Genomic DNA, 21,822 nt, shown 5'->3' on the forward strand with positions numbered 1-21,822 from the left:
AAGCAACAGCCTGACATAGTCATACTCATGGAATCATACCTTGCAGACACTGTCCCAGACACCACCATCACCATCCCTGGGTGTGCCCTGTCCCACCGGCAAGACAGACCCACCAGCAGTAGTGGCACAGCGGTATACAGTTGGGAAAGAGTTGCCCTGGGAGTCCTCAACATTGACACCAAAAGTCTCATGGCATCAGGTCAAACATGGGCAAGGAAACCTCCTGCTGATTACCACCTACGCACCCCACCCCCCCCCCCCCCCCTCAGTTGATGAATCAGTACTCCTCCATGTTAAACACCAATTGGAAGAAGCACTGAGGGTGGCAAGGGCACAAAATGTACTCTGGGTGAGGCACTTAAATGTTCATCGCCAAGAGTGGCTCAGTAGCACCACTACTGACCGAGCTGGCCTAGTCCTAAAGGACATAGCTGTGAGACTGGGTCTGCGGAATGTGGTGAGGGAACCAACAAGAGGGAAAAACCTACTTGACCTCGTTTTCACCAATCTACCTGTCGCAGATGCATCTGTCCATGACAGTATTGGTAGGAGTGATCACCGCATAGTCCTTGTGGAGACCAAGTCCCATCTTCACATTGAGGATACCCACCATCGTGTTGTGTGGTATTACCACCGTGCTAAGTGGGATAGATTTCCAGGGCCACCAGCAGCAGCACAACTGACAAGCTGTAACCTCATAGCCTGGCATATTCCCCATTATATCATTACCATAAAGCCGGGGGACCAACCCTGGTTCAATGAAGTGTGCAGGAGGGCACGTCAAGAGCAGCACCGGGCATACCTAAAAATTAGGTGCCAGCCTGGTGAACCTACAACACAGGTTGACTTGCTTGGTATACAGTGGAAGCAGCATGCGATAGACAGAGCTAAGCGATCCCACAACCAATGGATCAGATCTAAGCTCTGCAGCCCTGCCACATCCAGTCATGAATGGCGGTGGACAATTAAACAACTGGCAGGAGGAGGAGACTTCACGAATATCCCCATCCTCAATGATGGGGGAGCCCAGCACATCAGCGCAAAAGACAAGGCTACAGCATTAGCATCCATCTTCAGCCATAAGTGCCGAGTGGATGATCCATCTCGGCCTCCTCTTGAGGTCCCCAGCATCAAAGCTGCCAGTCTTCAGCCAATTCGATTCACTCCAAGTGATACCAAGAAATGGCTGAAGGCACTGGATACTGCAAAGGCTATAAGCCCTGATAACATTCCGACAATAGTACGGAAAACTTGTGTTCCAGAACTAGCTGCGCCCCGAGCCAAGCTGTTCCAGTATAGCTACGACACTGGCATCTACCCGGCAATGTGAAATATTGCCCAGGAATGCCCTGTACACAAAGAGCAATCCAACCCAGCCAAATACCGCCCTATCAGTCTACTCCCGATCATCAGCAAAGTGATGGAAGGTGTCGTCGACAGTGCTATCAAGTGGCACTTGCTCAGCAATAACCTGCTCACTGATGCTCAGTTTGGGTTCTGCCCGGGCCACTCAGCTCTTGACCTCATAACAGTCTTGGTCCAAACATGGGCAAAAGAGCTGAACTCCAGAGGCGAGGTGAGAGTGACTGCACTTGACACCAAGGCAGCATTAGACTGAGTGTGGCATTAAGGAGCCCTAGGAAAACTGGAGTCAATGGGAATCAGGGGGAAAATTGTCCATTGCTTGGAGTCCTGCCAAGCACAAAGGAAGATGGTTGTGGTTGTTGGAGGTCAATCATCTCAGTCCCTGGACATCACTGCAGGAGTTCCTCAGGGTAGTGTCTTAGGCCCAAACATCTTCAGCTGCTTCATCAATGACCTTCCCTCCATCATAAGGTCAGAAGTGAAAATGTTCGCTGATGATTGCACAATGTTCAGCACCACTCACAACTCCTCAGATACTGAAGAAGCCCAAATCCAGATGCAGCAAGACCTGGACAATATCCAGGCTTGGTCTGATAAGTGGCAAGTAACATTTGCGTCACACAAGTGCCAGGCAATGACCATCTCCAACAAAAGAGAATCTAACCATCTCCCTTTGATGTTCAATGGCATTACCATCGCTGAATCCCTACTACCAACATCCTGGGGGTTACCATTGACCAGAAACTGAACTGCAGTAGCCATATAAATACCGTGGCTACAAGAGCAGGTCAAAGGCTGGGAATTCTGCGGCGAGTCACTCACCTCCTGACTCCCCAAAGCCTGTCCACCATCTACAAGGCACAAGTCAGGAGTGTGACGGAATACTCTCCACTTGCCTGGATGGGTGCAGCTCCAACAACACTCAAAAAGCTCGACACCATCCAAGACAAAGCATTCCGTTCGATTGGCACCCCATCCACCACCTTCAACATCCACTCCTTCCAACACCGACGCACAATGGCAGCAGTGTGTACCATATACAAGATGCACTCTCCAACGCTCCAAGGGTCCTTTGACAGCACCTTCCAAACCCGCAACCTCTACCACCTAGAAGGACAAGGGCAGCGGATGCATGGGAACACCACCACCTGCAAGCTCCCCTCCAAGCCACACACCATCCTGACTTTGAACTATATTGCCATCCCTTCACTATCATTGGCTCGAAAGCCCTTCCTAATAGTACTGTTGATGTACCTACACCCAAAGGGTGTAGCGGATTGCAGCGGTTCAAGAAGATGGCTCACCACCACTTGCTCAAGGACAATTTGGGATGGATAAGAAATGCTGGCCTAGCCAGCAGTGTCCCCATCCTCCGAATGAATAAAAGACAATCTGTGCTGATCTATCTACTTTTGTGCCATTGATCCAGGTTGTTTCTCTGAGGTAACTCAATACAACCACAACCACCCAAAAGAGAGATTTCCACGTGCTTCCCTCTATCCTTTCTCCCTTCACTAAGCTTCTTCTTCACCGACACTCCACCTTCTATTCTCATAGTTATATCCACCTCCTGTATCCCCAGGTCCTATCACACTGTCAATTTTCCTTTTCCCTGGCCCCCTTGGTCTCTCCTCTCGCTGACCCCATTCTCCGCCTCTTCACTGTGGTCCAATTAGCCTCCTTGCCTTCTCACCCTGCTTCACCTCAATCGTGCTTATTCACAGCAGATCTGCTACTTACATTTAATGAAATGACAATACAATTAAACCCAATGATATTGAGCTGGAGGTTTACCTGGTATTGGCTGCTCCGTAATCTCTTCTGGTTCAGGCGTTGTAAAGGGTTTTTCTGCATGGACATTACAAAAATACTGCAGTTAACAAAATGATCTGCCTTTGTAAGAATCTATTACAAATTACAAATGCTTTGTGTGCAGAATCCGTCCATCTTAAATGCATTGAAACTCCCTAAATCAGGCTCTGAAATAGGGCACAAAACTAAAAAGTGCTGGAAATACTCAGCAGGTCAGGCAGCATCTGTGGAGAGAGAAACAGAGTTAACGTTTCAGGTCTGTGACCTTTCATCAGAATTGGCAAAGGTTAGAAAAGAATTAGGTTTTAAGCAAGTGAAGGGGAGGGAGTGGGGGAAGAGAACAAAGGGGAAGGTGGTTGATAGGGCAGAGGGTGATTAAATAACAAAGCTGCCCTGGGACAAAGGCAAAGCATGCGTTAATACTTGTGGTGAAAGAAAACATTAATCCAGAAATAGACTGTTAATAACGGAATAATGAGCAGCTCTGACTACATGAAAAGCAGGCACATGGTTAAAAAATAAAATATTAAAAAAAGGTCAGTCTTGCTCTGACGTTATTGAACTCAATGTTCAGTCCGCAAGGCTGTAGAGTGCCTAATAGAAAGATCAGGTGGTGCTCCTCGAGCTTGCTTTGATGTTCATTGGAACATTGCAGCAGGCCAAAGACAGAAATGTTGGCATGACAGGTGGGGGCAGTGTTGAAATGGCCAGCAAGCAGAAGCTCGGGGTCATGTTTTCGGACTGAGCGAAGGTGTTCAAAGCGGTCACCCAAACTGCGTTTGGTCTCCCCTGTGTAGAGGAGACCGTATTGTGAGCAGTGAATACAGTATACCAAATTGAAGGAAGTACAAGTAAATCACTGCTTCACCTGGAAGGAGTGTTTGGGCCCTTGGATAGTGAGGAGAGAGGAGGTAAAAGGGCAGGTATTACACCTCCTGCGGTTGCATGGGAAGGTGCAATGGGAAGGGAATGAGGTGTCAGGGGTAATGGAGAGTGGACCAGGGTGTCGCGGAGGGAATGATCCCTTCGGAATGCTGACAGGGGTGGGGAAGATGCGCTTGATAATGGCATCACGGTGGAGGTGGCGGAAATGGCAGAGGATGATCCTCTGGATGTGGAGGCTGGTGGGGTGGAAGGTGAGGACAAGGAGAACCCTGTCACAAGCTCGAGGAGCAGCACCTGATCTTTCTATCAGGCACTCTCCAGCCTTGTGGACTGAACAATGAGTTCAATAACTTCAGAGCAAGACTGACCTTTTTTTAATATTTTATTTTTTAACCATGTGCCTGCTTTTCATGTAGTCAGAGCTGCTCATTATTCTCTCTGGACTAATGCTTTGTCTTTCATCACAAGTATTAACACATGCTTTGCCTTTGCCCCAGGACAGCTTTGTTATTTAATCAGCCGCTGCCCTATCAAACACCTTCCCCTTTGTTCGCTTCCTCACCACCCCTCCTCCCCTTCACTTGCATAAAACCTCATTCTTTTCTAACCTTTGCCTGTTCTGATGAAATGTCACAGATCTGAAACGTTAACTTTGCTTCTCTCTCTACAAATGCTGCCTGACCTGCTGAGTTTTTCCAGCACTTCTTGTTTTTGTTTCAGATTTCCAACATCTGCAGTATTTTGCTATTATGAAATAGGGCACTCATGCTAGAAAGTATTGATATTTTACCCGTAGTCTCTGTGGTACCTGTAGGTGGCACTGTGTTTGGTAATTGCAAGTTTTACACTCATGTGAAGGGCAGCAATTGAAAATACAAGAACCCAAACTGAAGAGTTGTAAAAATTGTTTTAAAGGAAAGGTCAATGTGCTGCAACATGGCCACTGGAGGTCAAACCTGTAAATTCAAACTGTCTTACTATCTGGTAAGGACAAAAGGATACATTACAAGCTAATTTCACCCATCATGAACTCATCAAGAGACATTTTTGAATTGAATGGGCTCTTCTGAAACAAAGAAGTGTGATGTAGCTGCATCCAGGGTCATTGTTGGTCACTACAGGGTGAGAGATCTACATCTCCCAACAGAGGCAAGATGTGAAAGATTTTGACCTTAAAAAGTAGCTCCCTAGAGAGAGAGAGAGAAACAGGACAAACATCTTGAAAGCCTGACTAGCTGAGAGCTGCAAGAAATCCTGTAAAAACCAAAAAAGGTGCCCTACACTTCAACTTGTGCAGCAGAGAACTGAAGGTCATCCCCCATCTCTCGATTGAAGGCAGAGCTAACAGAGAAATCTACAAAGCACAGGCCTGCAATTTTAAAAGAGAAATTGACCTCTGAAAAGATTCAACAGGTTCACCGTAAACCCCGAAAACCTACCTCACTTCAAACCACTTACCCCTTTTCCTCTCTGCCTATCTCTTCTTGTGTGTGTGTGTGTGGGTAGATGTGTGTGTGTGCGGATGCAATTGTGACCATTTCAGAAATGAATATTGATCAATAAAAAGATAACCTTCTGTTTCAAACCTACAAGAAAACCTGTCGTAGTCTATTTATTTGACAAATAAAACACAAGGGGTTAAAACCCTAGTAACAAAAACATTCTCTGCGGTCATTTAGGAGTTTAACAGTGGGAACCACCCACACCATTTAACACCTGGCCATAACACAAAATTGAGTGCTTGATACATAACATTCGATGTAAAGTCCATCAATAGTGCAGTAGATTTGGCTCCAGCGTAAAGACATTAAATTTTAGATAATGATGTGATTTTCATCCCATTCTTTCAGCTAACTCCAATATCGGAAAAGTAATTTTAACTTCCCGAAACTGTGCATGGTAGCAAAATTATTGTGTTACTGGACGAGTAATTCAGAGACATGAGTTCAAATCTCACCACACCAGCTGGAGAATTTAAATTCAGTTAATTAAATAAAAAGCTGCTATCACTATTGACAACCATGAAACTACTGGATTGTCATAACGAACCATGTTGCTCAATAATGTCCTTTAGGAAGGAAATCTGCTACTCTTACCCAGTCTGGCCTACATGTGACTCCAGTCCCACAGCAAAATTGTTGACACTTAACTGCCCTCAAAATGGCCCAACAAAGCCACTCAGTTGCATCAAACTGCTATGAATAGGTCTAATAAGAATAATGTCCGGCATATTTCCCGCACCTCGACCCTCACCCCTTCCCCTCCCTCCCAGAACCGTGACAGGGTTCCCCTTTTCCTCACTTTCCACCCCATCAGTCTCCATATCCAAAGGATCGTCCTCTGCCATTTCCGCCACCTCCAGCGTGATGACACTACCAAACGCATCTTCCCCTCCCTTCCCCAGTCAGCATTCCGAAGGGATCGTTCCCTCCATGACACCCTGGTCCACTCCTCCATTACCCCCACCACCTCGTCCCCCATGGCACCTTCCCCTGCAATCGCAGGAGGTGTAATACCTGCCCATTTACCTCCTCTCTCCTCACTATCCCAGGCCCCAAACACTCCTTTCAGGTGAAGCAGTGATTTACTTGTACTTCTTTCCATGTAGTATACTGTATTCGCTGCTCACAATGTGGTCTCCTCTACACTGGGGAGACCAAACGCAGACTGGGTGACCGCTTTGCGGAACACCTCAGCTCAGTCCGCAAGCAGGAGCCCCAACTTCTGGTTGCTTACCATTTCAACACTCCCCCCTGCTCTCATGCCCACATCTCTATTCTGGGCTTGCTGTAGGGTTCCAGTGAACATCAACGCAAGCTCGAGGAACAGCATCTCATTTACCGATTAGGCACACTACAGCCTGCCCCGGACTGAACAGAGTTCAATAATTTCAGAGCATGACGCGCTCCCTATTTTATGTTTATTTTTTAGTTATTTTTTCTTTTTTTTTGTGTTTATTTTATTTCATCTTAGTTTGTTCAGTTTGCTTACCCACTGTTTTTTTTCATGTTTGCACTTGCTGCTGTTCAATTTTCAGTCCTTTAACATCCTAATTGTACCAATGCTTTGTCTTTCAACACACCATTAGCATATTGTTTGCCTTTGCTCCATGACCTTCTGGTCAGCTATTCTGTGACCTTGTCCTATCAACACCTTCTCTTTTGTTATCTCTTGCCCCACCCCCGCTTTACTTGCTTATAACCTTTAACATTTCTAATATTTGCCAGTTCTGAAGAAGGCCACTGACCTGAAACGTTAACTCTGCTTCTCTCTCCACAGATGCTGCCAGATCTGCTGAGTATTTCCAGCATTTCTTGTTTTTATTTATTATGAATAAGAATAAAACTGGACACACCACCCAGCATCAACCTAGCCATCAGAAACAGCAAAGACATTCCTCCTTCATGGCACACACCAAACTGAGTTGAAAATATACTGCTGTTCCTCCATTGTCATGAGTCAAAAGCCTGGTACACCCTCCCTAACAGCACCGTGGGTGTAACAGCACTACATCAACTAGAAAGATTCAAGGAACAAAACAAAGAACAGTACAGCACAGGAACAGGCCATTCGGCCCTCCAAGCCTGCGCCGATCTTGATGCCTGCCGAAACTAAAACCTTCTGCACTTCCGGGGACCGTATCCCTCTATTCCCTTTCTTTTCATATATTTGTCAAGATGCCTCTTAAACGTCGCTATCGTATCTGCTTCCACCACCTCCCCTGGCAGCAAGTTCCAGGCACTTACCACCCTCTGTGCAAAAAACTTGCCTCACTCATTCCCTCTAAACTTTGCCCCTCGCACCTTAAACCTATGTCCCCTAGTAACTGACTCTTCCACCCTCGGAAAAAGCTTCTGACTATCCACTCTGTCCATGCCGCTCATAACTTTGTAAACCTCTATCATGTCGCCCCTCCACCTCCGTCGTTCCAGTGAAAACAATCCGAGTTTATCCAACCTCTCCTCAAAGCTAATGCCCTCCAGACCAGGCAACATCCTGGTAAACCTCGTCTGTATCCTCTCCAAAGCCTCCACGTCCTTCTGGTAGTGTGGCGACCAGAATTGCACGCAATATTCTAAGTGTGGCCTAACTAAAGTTCTGTACAGCTGCAACATGACTTGCCAATTTTTATACTCTAAGCCCCGACCGATGAAGGCAAGCATGCCGTTTGATTCTTGACTACCTTATCCACCTACGTTGCCACTTTCAGTGACCTGTGGACCTGTACGCCCAGATCTCTCTGCCTGTCAATACTCATAAGGGTTCTGCCATTTACTGTATACCTCCCACCTGCATTAGACCTTCCAAAATGCATTACCTCGCATTTTCCCGGATTAAACTCCATCTGCCATTTCTCCGCCCAAGTCTCCAACCGATCTATATCCTGCTGTATCCTCTGACAATCCTCATCATTATCCGCAACTCCACCAACCTTTGTGTCGTCCGCAAACTTACTAATCAGACCAGCTACATTTTCCACCAAGTCATTTATATATACTACAAACAGCAAAGATCCCAGCACTGATCCCTGCGGAATATCACTAGTCACATCCCTCCATTCAGAAAAACACCCATCCACTGTTACCCTCTGTCTTCTGTGACTGAGCCAGTTCTGTATCCATCTTGCCAGCTCACCTCTGATCCCGTGTGACTTCACCTTTTGCACCAGTCTGCCATGCGGGACCTTGTCAAAGGCTTTACTAAAGTCCATATAGACAACATCCACCGCCCTTCCCTCATCAATCATCTTCGTCACTTCCTCAAAAAACTCAATCAAATTCGTAAGACACGACCTCCCCTTCACAAAACCATGCTGTCTCTTGCTAATAAGTTCGTTTGTTTCCAAATGGGAGTAAATCCTGTCCCGAAGAATCCTCTTTAATAGTTTCCCTACCACTGACATAAGGCTCACCAGCCTATAATTTCCTGGATTATCCTTGCCACCCTTCTTAAACAAAGGAACAACATTGGCTATTCTCCAGTCCTCTGGGACCTTACCTGTAGCCAATGAGGATGCAAAGATTTCTGTCAAGGCCCCAGCAATTTCTTCCCTTGCCTCCCTCAGTATTCTGGGGTAGATCCCATCAGGCCCTGGGGACTTATCTACCTTAATGCTTTGCAAGACACCCAACATCTCCTCCTTTTTGATAATGAGATGACTGAGACTATCTGCACTCCCTTCCCTAGGCTCATCATCCACCAAGTCCTCCTCCTTGGTGAATACTGATGCAAAGTACTCATTTAGCACCTCGCCCATTTCCTCTGGCTCCACACATAGATTCCCTTCTCTGTCCTTCAGTGGGCCAACCCTTTCCCTGGTTACCCTGTTGCTCTTTATATATGTATAAAAAGCCTTGGGATTTTCCTTAATCCTGTTTGCCAATGACTTTTCATGACCCCTTTTAGCCCTCCTAACTCCTTGCTTAAGTTCCTTCCTACTGTCTTTATATTCTTCAAGTGCTTCATCTGTTCCTCGCCTTCCAGCCCTGACAAATGTTTCCTTTTTCTTTTTGACTAGGCTCACAATATCCCGTGTTATCCAAGCTTCCTGAAACTTGCCAAACTTGTCTTTCTTCCTCACAGGAACATGCTGGTCCTGGATTCTAATCAGCTGACGTTTGAAAGACTCCCACATGTCAGATGTTGATTTACCCTCAAACAGCCGCCCCCAATCTAAATTCTTCAGTTCCTGCCTAATATTGTTATAATTAGCCTTCCCCCAATTTAGCACCTTCACCCGAGGACTACTCTTATCCTTATCCACAAGTACCTTAAAACTTATGGAATTATGGTCACTGCTCCCGAAATGCTCCCCCACTGAAACTTCGACCACCTGGCCGGGCTCATTTCCCAATACCAGGTCCAGAATGGCCCCATCCCTAGTTGGACTATCTACATACTGTTTCAAGAAGCCCTACTGGATGCTGCTCACAAATTCTGCCCCATCCAAGCCCCTAGCACTAAGTGAGTCCCAGTCAATATAGGGGAAGTTAAAATCACCCACCACCACAACCCTGTTACCTTTACATCTTTCCAAAATCTGCCTACATATCTGCTCCTCTACCTCCCGCTGGCTGTTGGGAGGCCTGTAGTAAACCCCCAACATCGTGACTGCACCCTTCCTATTCCTGAGCTCCACCCATATTGCCTCGCTGCATGACCCCTCTGAGATGTCCTCCCACAGTACAGCTGCTCACCACCACCTTCTCAAAGGCAATCAGAGATAAGCAATAAATGCCATCCTTGCCCATATCCCATGAGCAAATGAAAAAACATTAATTTTCAAAATACTATTCCTGATACCCTGAAGGTAACATTTTTCGGCAGAGAAATACCATCTTCCTCCAGTCCAGTAAATCCTATTTCAAAAAGAAATTGCACAGCTCCCACCACTCTCCACCCTAAGCACAAAGTCTGGATTGGGAAGACCCCCTAATTTCCCTATCCCAACTTATCAGATAATTGACCCAAGAAATAAAACAATCTCCACTGAGTCGAAATTCGGGGCAATTAACACCTCACACATTATGCAGAAATCAGGCCCTGGGAATATGAGAAATTATGCCTCACTGCGAAAGAAAGCCCAGGCTATACAATATCCCAATATCTGTGCAGTTATCTTTTTTTTTCATTCATTCATGGGATGTGGGCGACGCTGGCCAGGCCAGCATTTATTGCCCATCCCTCATTGCCCATGAGAAGGTGGTGGTGAGCTGCCTTCTTGAACCACTGCAGTCCATGTGGGGTAGGTACACCCACAGTGCTGTTAGGAAGGGAGTTCCAGGAATTTGACCCAGCGACAGTGAAGGAACGGCGATATAGTTCCAAGTCAGGATGGTGTGTGACTTGGAGGGGAACTTGTAGGTGGTGGTGTTACCGTGTATTTGCTGCCCTTGTCCTTCTAGTTGGTGGAGGTCGCGGGTTTGGAAGGTGCTGTCTGGGGAGCCTTGGTGCATTGCTGCAGTGCATCTTGTCGATGGTACACACTGCTGCCACTGTGCGTCGGTGGTGGAGGGAGTGAATGTTTGAGGATGGGGTGCTAATCAAGTGGGCTGCTTTGTCCTGGATGGTGTCGAGCTTCTTGAGTGCTGTTGGAGCTGCACCCATCCAGGCAAGTGGAGAGTATTCCATCACACTCCTGACTTGTGCTTTGTCGATGGTGGACAGGCTTTGGGGACTCAGGTGGTGAGTTACTCACCACAGAATTCCTAGCCTCTGACCTGCTCTTGCAGCCACAACATGTATGTGACTGGTCCAGCTCATTTTCTGGTCAATGGTAACACCCAGAATGTTGATAGTAGAGGATTCCGTGATGGCAATGCCATTGAACATCAAGGGGAGATGGTTAGATTCTCTCTTGTTGGAGATGGTCATTGCCTGCTCACTGTATGGCACGAATGTAACTTGCCACTTTTCAGCCCAAGTCTGGATGTTATCCAGGATTTGCTGCATCTGGACATGGGCTGCTTCAGTAGCTAAGGGGTCGCAAATGGTGCTGAACATTGTGCAATCATCATGGAACCTCCCCACTTCTGGCCTTATGATCGAAGGAAGGTCATTGATGAAACAGTTAAGATAGTTGGGCCTAGGACACTACCCTGAGGAACTCCTGCAATGGTGTCCAGGGACTGAGATGATTGACCTCCAGCAACCACAACAATCTTCCTTTGCGCTAGGTATGACTCCAACCAGCGGTGAGTTTCCCCCCCGATTCCCATTGACTTCAGTTTTGCTCAGGCTCCTTGATGCCATACTCACTCAAATGCTGCCTTGATTTCAAGGGCAGTCACTCTCACCTCACCTTTGGAATTCAGCTCTTTTGTCCATGCTTGGACCAAGGCTGTAATGAGGTCAGGAGCTGAGTGGCCCTGGCAGAACCCACACTGAACATCAGTGAGCAGGTTATTGCTGAGCAAGTGCCACTTGATAGCACTGCTCATGATCCCTTCCCTCACTTTGCTGATGATCGGGAGTAGACTGATAGTTCGGTAATTGGCCGGGTTGGACTTCTCCTGCTTTTTCTACACAGGACATACCTGGGCAGTTTTCCACATTGCCGGGTATATGCCAGTGTTGTTGCAGTACTGAAACAGCTCGGCTAGTGACGCGGCTAAGTCTGGAGCACAGGACTTCACTACTATTGTCAGAATGTTGTCAGGGCCCGGAGCCTTCGCCTTCGGCCATTTCTTGATAGGGTGCACTGCGTTTGGTATTTATCAGTGTTACGACCAGGTGAGATAGGTGTCTAGGGGACCCTCTCAGTCTTCATCTGGTCTTACCATAACAGGGTTTAATTTTAAACACACTGTGTTTTTAACTCCCTCTTGATGAATCCTTGTTCACTGCTTTCCAATTATAAGGCAGAGAAACCAACACAAACTCGGTTGCTTACTTTTAAAGTATAAAAGTTGAAATTTATTAAACTTAAACTCTAATTCGCTTAATGCCTACAGATACACGACGCACCCATGCTAGCATGTATACACGATACACACATGCAAACAGAGATAGAAAAGAGCAGAAGAAAAAAATAAAACGAACAAGTTTGAGGTAATATTTGGAGAGTTTTTGTTATGGTTCTTCGAGCTCACTGTAGAGTCCTTGATTGTAGGTAGATTTTGCTTTTCATTGGGGCCCAGTATTCTTCTTAAACCTTGTTTGCGGTAGGAGACTTTTCTCTCTTGTGGGTTCATGTGTCTTCAGTGGATTCAGAGGCTTGTGAGAAAGAGATGGGAGCAGACAGGAGAGAGATCTTCTCAGTCCAGGAGAAAACAGACTTTCTGCTCAAACTCTCTGTGGCTAGTTCCAGAAACCCTGGAACTGCCAGTTAATCATGTGACCAGCTGGTCCAACCAGTCCTGACTCCTGTGGATTGCATCACCCAGCAAGCCCTGGAATGCGCTTCCCCAGCCCCTCACTGTCCAGTGATCAACATACATTGTAGGTTGAATGTCTCAGGGAATGGTCCTTTGTCTACACAAGCAATGTCTGTTAGTATGCAAATGTTTTTTCCATCCACGGCTGATCTGTTCAACAAGTCATTTCCTCACTCCAACAACAATTAAAAATCAATGATAATATGACAAAACCAATGCGCCTCATTCTTGGCAGGTGGGGGCTTGCATGACACCTCCACACCCAGCGGAATGAAATGCGATTTGAGAAAAATGCATTTCATTAAAAAGGTTGAGAGAAAATATAAGATACAGGAAAAAAAACATGCATTTCTCTCATTCATTCCCTTTCATTCCTAAATCCTAAAACTTATTACAAGCCTGTCTTTTTCTTGGTGCCACTGCTGCTTTAATTGCCCCCTTTTTGGCATCCCAATAAACATGTGGTTCTTTCGGGACGTTTTTCTTCAGGTTGTCCATTTCCATGGCTGCCTCGGGTCTTGGAGATGGTTAGGTTTAATTAGCCCCGAGTTTGAATTTTTTTTTCAGGAGAGTCAGTAGTGGGCAGTTCCACTGTGAAACGACTCTCAGTGCTTTGCTGAGTCATGCAAAGGCTTTTGACTTCAAAAGGATGGGTGTTTCGCTTTTTTTCTGACTGTCGGGGAGGATTTGTTGCTAATCTCCCCTTTGTCCTCGGGGACACTCCTGCCTGCAGGTATTTGTACAGACTCTACTGCACTCCCCTGCAGCATGTCAACTCTGTGAGGAATCATCCTCAGTTTCTCTGCCCCCTAGATGTCTTTCTTTGTCCCTGCAGGTTCCTGTAACTGCTATTAGCAACTCTGGTAGGGTGTTTCTTGTGTCTGCATTTACATAGGAGGAAGTGGGGTCTAACGCTTCACATTTCTCGGGGTTAGCTAACCGGACAGTAAGAGTTTTCATCCGGGCTTCCTCCTGGACCTCCTTTAACCCTGCCCTCTTGGTCACTTTTTGCCCTTTGTAAACATTTGCCAGCCGTGTGCCTGCCTGTCCCCTTTTGCTCTCGGCGGGGGTCCCTTCCAGTTCACAAGCCCTCTGCTGGAGGGTTCTCCTAACATCGGTACAGGACTTAGGGCTGCAGGTTTCATTGTAGGTTGGGGTTTCCCCTCAACCTGGCATATGTGGCAACTCCTGTGGTACTCCACCACATCTTTGTGGAGTTTTGGCCAGTCCAACCGCTGTCTTATGCGGACTTTGGTCTTTCATATACCGGCATGTACAGCCACTGTAGTCTCATGAGCCCTTCTTAATATTTCTCCCCGGTACCTCTGTGGCACCACTAACTGGTGAACTACTGTCCACTCCTTGCTCTCAGGTCTGTGAGGAGAACTCCATTTCCTCATCAGTACCTCATTCTTTAAATAGTAGAAATCAGGGACTCCCTCTGCTTCACTTTCAGACTGGGCAGCCTGTGCTAACTCTCGCAATACTGGATTGGCTCGCTGAGCCTCACCTAGGGAAAATCCATTTAATTCATTCCTTGGGTCTCCGAACTTTCCAAAGAAAGTCTCAGACAGACAGTCCTGGTCATCTGCCTGCAGTGCTAATTCAGTCTACTCTGGGGGGAGCTGGATTGATCATGGCCTGATCCATTACACATTTAAGGAAACAGCAGGGGACCGTCTCCTGCCACTGTCCTGTCTCTCTGACCTCCTGCGGTCTTTCTTTCACCACTGGGGGGGGGGGCTACCACCTTCACCCCCGCCAGATCATTACCGAGGAGCAGGTCAACCCCGTTCACAGGCAAACTACGGACAATCCCTACGGTCATCGGTCCTGAAACAAGGTCGCACTCCAGGTACAGGCATACACTGCCCTCCATTACCATTCACCACCATTCTGGTATTCACTGCACTCTCTGGGGGAAAAGGTCAGGTCTTTTCCCAGTAAAAAGGATCTGGTTGCCCTTGTGTCCCTGAGAATTATTATGGGCTTGCTTGTCCCACTCGAGGGGTTAACATTCCCTCAGACACAAAACCCTGATAACTTTCGGGAATCTTATTAAATTTTCCCGCACTTGCAGCTGTAATTTTCCTGGGTCTCACTCTTACTGCAGTTAAAGCCACAGCTTGTTCTTCCGTTGTTTCCATCAGGTTCCCTTCTTCACTGATTAACCCGCTGGTTTACCCTTTAGTTTCCAGCAGTCAGCTTTTAAATGCCCTGCTTTATTACAATGGAAGCACACAGGTCTCCGAGTCTCACTCTTGCTCACCACACCTTCCTTTTTGGCTAGAGGAGGGCCCCCTGTATCTCCTGCTTTTCTTTTTCTCCCAGGACTGCTTGGGCTCCTATCACCTTCCCACCCTTTGTCCTTTTTTATTTGTGGGGGTGATTAGGAAATGTACTCCCCGGGGAAACCGACTTATAAATTAAAGCAAACTCATCGGCAAGAACCGTTGCTTGCCAGGCTCTCTGAACCCATTGCTCCTCTTTATGAAGGCTGGGAGAGAGTGTTTAAATTCCTCTAACAGAATTACTTCTCTGAGATTCTCATAGCTGAGCTGTACTTTAAGAGCCCTCAGCCACTGGTCAAAAGCCAGCTGCTTACTTCCTTCAAGCTCCAGATACGTTTGATTAGCTTGCTTCTTGAGGGTCCTAAACTTTTGGCGACAGGCTTCGGATACTAATTCATATGCCTCGAGGATAGCATTTTTGGTCAGTTCATAATTTGATGAACTCTCATCTGGCAACAGGGAATAAACCTCATGGACCTTTCTGGTTATCTTGCTTTGCAATAAAAGAGACCAGGTATCAGCTGGCCATTTGAGCTGCCTTGCCAGTTTCTCAAAGGACACAAAAAATTCTTCTATATCTTCCTCACTGAATTTTGGGATGAGCTGAGCTAGTTTTACCCATTTTGTACCCAGCCCTGAATTACGCTCCTCCATATTGGTCATGCTTTCACTGGGATTACTCTGTTGCCCCCCCCCAGTTAATACAAGCTATTTCAGATCTCTTTCTTCGCATTCCTTCTGGAACGTTCTTTCTCTCTCTCGTTTCTTCTGCTGACTCTCTCTCTTTCTTTCTCTTCATGTTCCTTCTGGAAGATTCTCTCTTTCTTCCTCTTCTGTCTCTCTCTTTCTCTTTCCCTGTCTGCTAATTCAAGTTTCCTTTGTTCCAATTGTATCTTTGCTCACAGTACCCTGTCTGGGTCTGCTTCTAACACTGCTTCTGATTCTTCAGATTCAAGGGAAAAATGGTTGACCACTAGTCTTAGGAATTCCGACTTCCTAGCCTTGCCACGTACAGTGATCCCACACTGCTCAGCCATTTTTCTCAACTCCTCCACAGACAGTGCTTTTAACTTATCCCAAGTTACTTCACCCTGGCTTGGGGAGCTACTAGCTTCAGTTGCAGACATGTTAGTATTCAAGCACACACAACCACAAGAAAACCTGTAATGAAATCTTGCTCTTTTCTGCTTGGGAACAATTTGGCTTCCCACTTCCAATTTCTCCCATTTGTCTGTGGGTAATATCCCAGATAAGCCCCAAATTTCTGTTACGACCAGGTAAGAAAAGTGTCTAGGGTTCCCTGTCAGTCTTCACCTGGTCTTACCATAACAGGGCTTACTTTTAAACACACTGTGTTTTTAACTCCCCCTTCATGAATCCTTGTTCACCGCTTTCCAGTTATAAGGCAAAGAAACCAGGACAAACAGGATTTCTTAGGTTTGAGGAAGAAAAGTTGAATTTTATTAAACTTAAACTCTAATTCGCTTAATGCCTACGGATACACGACGTGCCCATGCTAGCATGCATACACGATACACACATGCAAATTGAGACAGAAAAGAGCAGAAGAAAAAAATAAAGTGGAAACGTTTGAGGCAATATCTGAAGAGTTTTTGTTGCGGTCCTTCGAGCTCACTGTAGAGTCCTTGATTGTACGTAGATCTTGCTTTTTTTTGGGGCCTAGTATTCTTCTTAAACCTTGTTCGCTGTTGGATTCTTTTCTCTCTTAGGGTTCTTGTGACATCAGTGGATTCAGAGGCTTGTGAGAAAGATATGGGAGCAGACAAGAGAGATCCTCTTAGTCCAGGAGCAAACAGTCTTTCTGTTCAAACTCTCTGCGGCTAGTTCCAAAAACCACGGATCAGCCAGTTAGTCATGTGACCAGCTGGTCCAACCTGTCCTGACCCCTGTGGATTGCATCACCCCAGCAGGTCCTGGAATGCACTTCCCCACCCCCTCACTGTGCAGTGATAAACATCCATTGTGGGTTGAATGCATCAGGGAATGGTCGGTCCTTTGTCTACACAAGCACCATCTGTTAGTATGCAAATACTTATTCCAGCCACAGCTGATCTGTTCAACAAGTCATTTCCCTGCTCCAGCAACAGTTAAAAATCAATGTTCATATGACAAAACCAATGTGCCCCATTCTTGGCAGGTGGAGGCTTGCATGACATAAGGTTGAGAGCATGATACAGAACTTTTGATGTAAAGTCCATCAATGGTACAGTGTTGTGGGAATAGATTTGGCTCCAGTGTAATAACATTAAATTTTAGATAATGACGTGCTTTTCCCTTCCATTCTTTCAGCTAACTCCAATATTTTGGAAAGAGAAGCGGCACTTTAACTACCCGTTACTGGAACTCAGACATCCACTACCGATGTACCATTCCTGATAATATGAAAGCTGTAATTCCGTAAATGTCATCTCTTTCCAGCCCTGTAAAATCCCATCCCCCCCAGAAATTCTGGAATTCCCACCGCTCTCCGCTCTAAGCACAAAGACTGAACTCTGTCACGACCGAGGCAGGAGGAGTGCACTGTTTATTTCAGTTCCACTTCTCCACAGGTCACAACATATGTTTAAATTTTTTCCCCACTTTTTGAAATGATCTATCATGTACTCTATTTTTATCCCAGAATAAAACGCACCAACCAGGTTTCTTTAATAAACAGCAAAATGATCTGTTTATTATAAAACAAGTCTTAACCAGTAATGAAGTAAAGCATAAACACACAGATTGAAATATTGAAGTTCCCTTTTTACCTTACACACACACACACACACACACACAAGGGATTTACTCTTTAGAGCTCTAGTACAACGAAAAGAAAAAAAAATACGTTGGCCAAAATACTTGCTAATTATTGAAGAAAAAAGGTATGAAAAATTGTCAGAGGTCTTTTTATGGTTTGGCATCCCAAATATGTACAGACGACTGTCACTGGGATCTTCCTAAATCATTTCTGGTCAGGCGGCGTTAAAGATCAGTCTGGGCAGGTTTTCCAGGGAAAATGCAGTAACGGGGTTTCAGGCAGTTTCTGACACTTGCTTCTCAGCTTCTCAAGAGATGGAAAACTGGCAGGCTTTTTCAAAGAGCTGGAACAGACTGAGCTGGGTGTTGCTCCCTTGGAAAGTTTTCTCCACCTGCCTTTTCAAACCATTGTCCATATCCCAATTCACTGCCCAAAGCAAAACCAAAACCAATGTCACAAGAGTCAAGCCTCCTGACCCCTATAAATCTTGACCTGTCACTTCTTCGTAAACATCTTTCCCCAAGTCAAAAACAACCCGTACTCGGTAATTATTTGAAGACAGGTTCCTTCCAGTAACTGTTTACAATCCAGACTTCTCAGTGACCCCTGTAAAAAAAAATCCATGGACACTTTTTCAAATCTTCAAAATTTAACAAAAAATGGAAGCACTTGTAACAACTCAGAAGCCCCACGTCCCTTTTCCCCTTCCCATATTTTACAGATATTTGTCCGCTAGGCATAAAGTAAACCCCACTTCCCACTGAGCAGAAATTCAGGGTGCCAAGTAGGGCACATATTCCGATCAGCACTTCCACCAATTCAGCATGAAGTCAGACCCTGGGAATACGAGAAACGGTGCCTCACTGAATAGAAAATCCAGTCTCATGGTGGGAAAAGGGAGCAACACAAACCCCAAAGAGAGTTTGCTGCCTCCTTCCCTCTAACCACCCATGCCCTTTACATTCCCCCTTCGCCAGCCTTCCATGTTCCCCTTTCTTCACTTACGTTCCTCCTTCCAAGCTCCGAGTCACACCTTCCATATCCCTTCCCAAGTCATCTCTTCCTGTCCAGCTTCCCTCCCTCGCCCTCTCACCTGTCCTGCCCACTCATTCCCTGCCCCCTTACTCATCCCCTCTTCAATTGGGTCCAAGTATTCTCTTTGCCTTGTCACCCTGCTTCACATGAATCGTGTTCAGTCACAGCAGATCTGCAACTTAGCAAACTCAACGTTGAGCCTGATGTTTACCTGGTATTGGCGTCTCCTCAATCACTTCTCCTTCTGGAGTTGTAAAGGGTATTTCTGCATGGATATTACAAAAATACATTGGTTAACAAAGTCATTTGCTGTTGAAATATATTACAAATTACAAATGTATTGTTGGTTGCAACATTCGATCTATACTTGCATTGAACTTCCTTCACTTGGTTCTTTGCCTTCTCACCTTGCTCCAACTGAATTGTTCACAGTCACAGGAGATCAGCAACTTATGTTTAATTAGCAAACCCAATGATTTTGAGCTGGATGTTTACCTGCTATTACAGTTGCTGGCTCCTCCTCAATAAATTCTATTTCAGGTGCTTCAACTTCAATTTCTGTATGGACACAAGAAGAATACCTTGGTTAACAAAATCATCTACTGTTGTAATATATTATAAATTACAAATGTAGGGCTGAATTTTATCAGCCTGCCGCCATTATCAAAAAAATGGTGCCCTACGCACGCCAAAGTGCCACCGCGATTCCAAGCATGGCGGCTCATTTAAATAGCTGGGGTGGGCTGCCCCCCACCGATCACGTGGAGGGGGCAGGCTGTCTGTCCCCGGAAATGGGGTCAACTACCTGAGCGTAGGCGCTGACGTCATTTTTAAAGGGCTGTCAGCTCTACTGGGACTTTTAAATATTTCAAGTGACGTTGAATTAAAATAAATAAATACATTTCTTTTGCCCCTTCTCCCACCATCCCCAATATCAATTAAATCAATTATTTGCCCTTTTCTCCCAAAATGCTTACCTTTACAATATGACCTTCCCCCCCCCCCTCCACAAACTGCACAAACCTTAAACTATAACCTTTGCCACCATCCACTACACCCATGACATTCATTTGACTCTGTTCCCCACCCCCACCCCCCACACTGAGAAACTTACCTCCTCCCCACTCCTCACCAGCGTTGCCCCTCGTTTCCCCGGACCGGCATCCTCAGGCACGGCAGTGTTGGCCGCTGGGGTGAAGATCGCAGCAGAACTTCAGCAGGCAACGGGAGACTCATTTATTCAGTTAAGTTATTTAAATATTTAAATGGCGGATCTGTCACCAAGCAGTGGGGTGGCTGCCACAAGGCCTTGCCGCCGCCAGCAACACTTTTTTTTAATTCATTCACGGGATGTGGGCGTCACTGGCTATGCCAGCATTTATTGCCCATCCCTAATTGCCCTTGAGAAGCTGGTGGTGAGCTGCCTTCTTGAACCACTGCAGTCCATGTGGGGTAGGTACACCCACAGTGCTGTTAAGAAGGGAGTTCCAGGATTTTGACCCAGCAACAGTGAAGGAACGGCGATATAGTTCCAAGTCAGGATGGTGTGTGACTTGGACTGTGCCAAGGTCCGTGGCGGGCCTCATCCGGGGCAACCTTCTTGACGCCACCCCCCCCCTCCCCGTCACTGATCCCAACGTCGAGGGGCTCGAAAAAATCCAGCCCATAGTGTGGTTTGCAGCTTTGCACCTTAAATTGCATTAAACCTCCTTCACTTGGGTCTAATTATCCTCTTTGCTTTCTCACCCTGCTGCACCTGAATTGTTCTCAGTTACAGCAAATCAGCAACTTATGTTTAATTAGCAAACCCGACGACTTTGAGCTGAATATTTACCTGATAGTACAGTTGCTGGCTCCTCCTCAATCAATTCTATTTCAGGTGCTTCAACTTCTATTTCTGTATGGACATAAGAAAAGTACCTTGGTTTACAAAATCATCTACTGTTGTTTTAATCTATTATAAATTACAAATGTTGTGTGGGTTTCAATTTTCCATCTTAAATTGCATTAAACGCCCTTCACTTGGGTCTCATTATCTTCTTTGCTTTCTCACCCTGCTTCACCTGAATTGTTCTCAGTCACAGTAAATCTGCAACTTATGTTTAATTAGCAAACCCAACGATTTTGAGCTGGATGTTTACCTGATAGTACAGTTGCTGGCTCCTCCTCAATCAATTCTATTTCAGCTGCTTCAATTGGTATTTCTGTATGGACATAAGAAAAATACCTCGGTTTACAAAATCATCTAATGTTGTTTTAATATATTGCAAATTGCAAATGTTGTGTGGGTTTCAATTTTCCATTCTTAAATTGCATTTCATCTCTTTGGGCCGGATTTTCAAAAGGCTACATGTTCAGGATCCGGTAGGGGGTGATGACAATAGTGTAGTCCCAGAGGTCGTCTTTGGATCCCAATGACTCCGGGACAGTTTGAAATTTTCAAAGGGCTACTGGGGTGGGAGAGGGAAGAGGAAACCGCTCGCTGCCAAATAACAGCTCTTTAAGGAGCTTGTTAAGGGGCCTGCCTGGTGCAGAATGGAATTTTTAATTTTTATTTCGGTGAACCTTGTCATGAAGACCCCACCTGCCATGAATGAGGCATATTAATTCCATCATATGAAGCATTAATTTTAAACTGCTGCTGGACTGAAGAGATTAATTGTTTGAAGCGATCAGCAGTGGCTGGAAAAATTTGCATTCTAAGAGACAGTTGCCTGGAGAGACAATAGAACGGCTCCCTGATCTCATTAACCCAAACGGATTTTGATCACCAGATACTGAATGTGCAACAAGCCAGCAT

General features: G+C 45.9%; 1 protein-coding gene across 1 annotated transcript in view; it reads right to left on the bottom strand.

Moving 5' to 3' along the window:
- LOC137377390 (neurofilament heavy polypeptide-like) overlaps nt 1-21,822 on the bottom strand; it is a 187,512-nt gene that overhangs the window by 157,116 nt on the left and 8,574 nt on the right. Inside the window, exons 3-7 of the mRNA XM_068046968.1 lie at nt 21,164-21,226; nt 20,857-20,919; nt 19,518-19,580; nt 19,234-19,287; nt 3,160-3,213 (exon numbers count right to left, since the gene is read on the bottom strand). Coding sequence (XP_067903069.1) covers nt 3,160-3,213; nt 19,234-19,287; nt 19,518-19,580; nt 20,857-20,919; nt 21,164-21,226 — 297 coding nt within the window. The remainder of the gene's footprint in view (nt 1-3,159; nt 3,214-19,233; nt 19,288-19,517; nt 19,581-20,856; nt 20,920-21,163; nt 21,227-21,822) is intronic.

Source organism: Heterodontus francisci, chromosome 15, assembly GCF_036365525.1.
Source record: "Heterodontus francisci isolate sHetFra1 chromosome 15, sHetFra1.hap1, whole genome shotgun sequence".
Lineage (NCBI taxonomy): Eukaryota > Metazoa > Chordata > Chondrichthyes > Heterodontiformes > Heterodontidae > Heterodontus > Heterodontus francisci.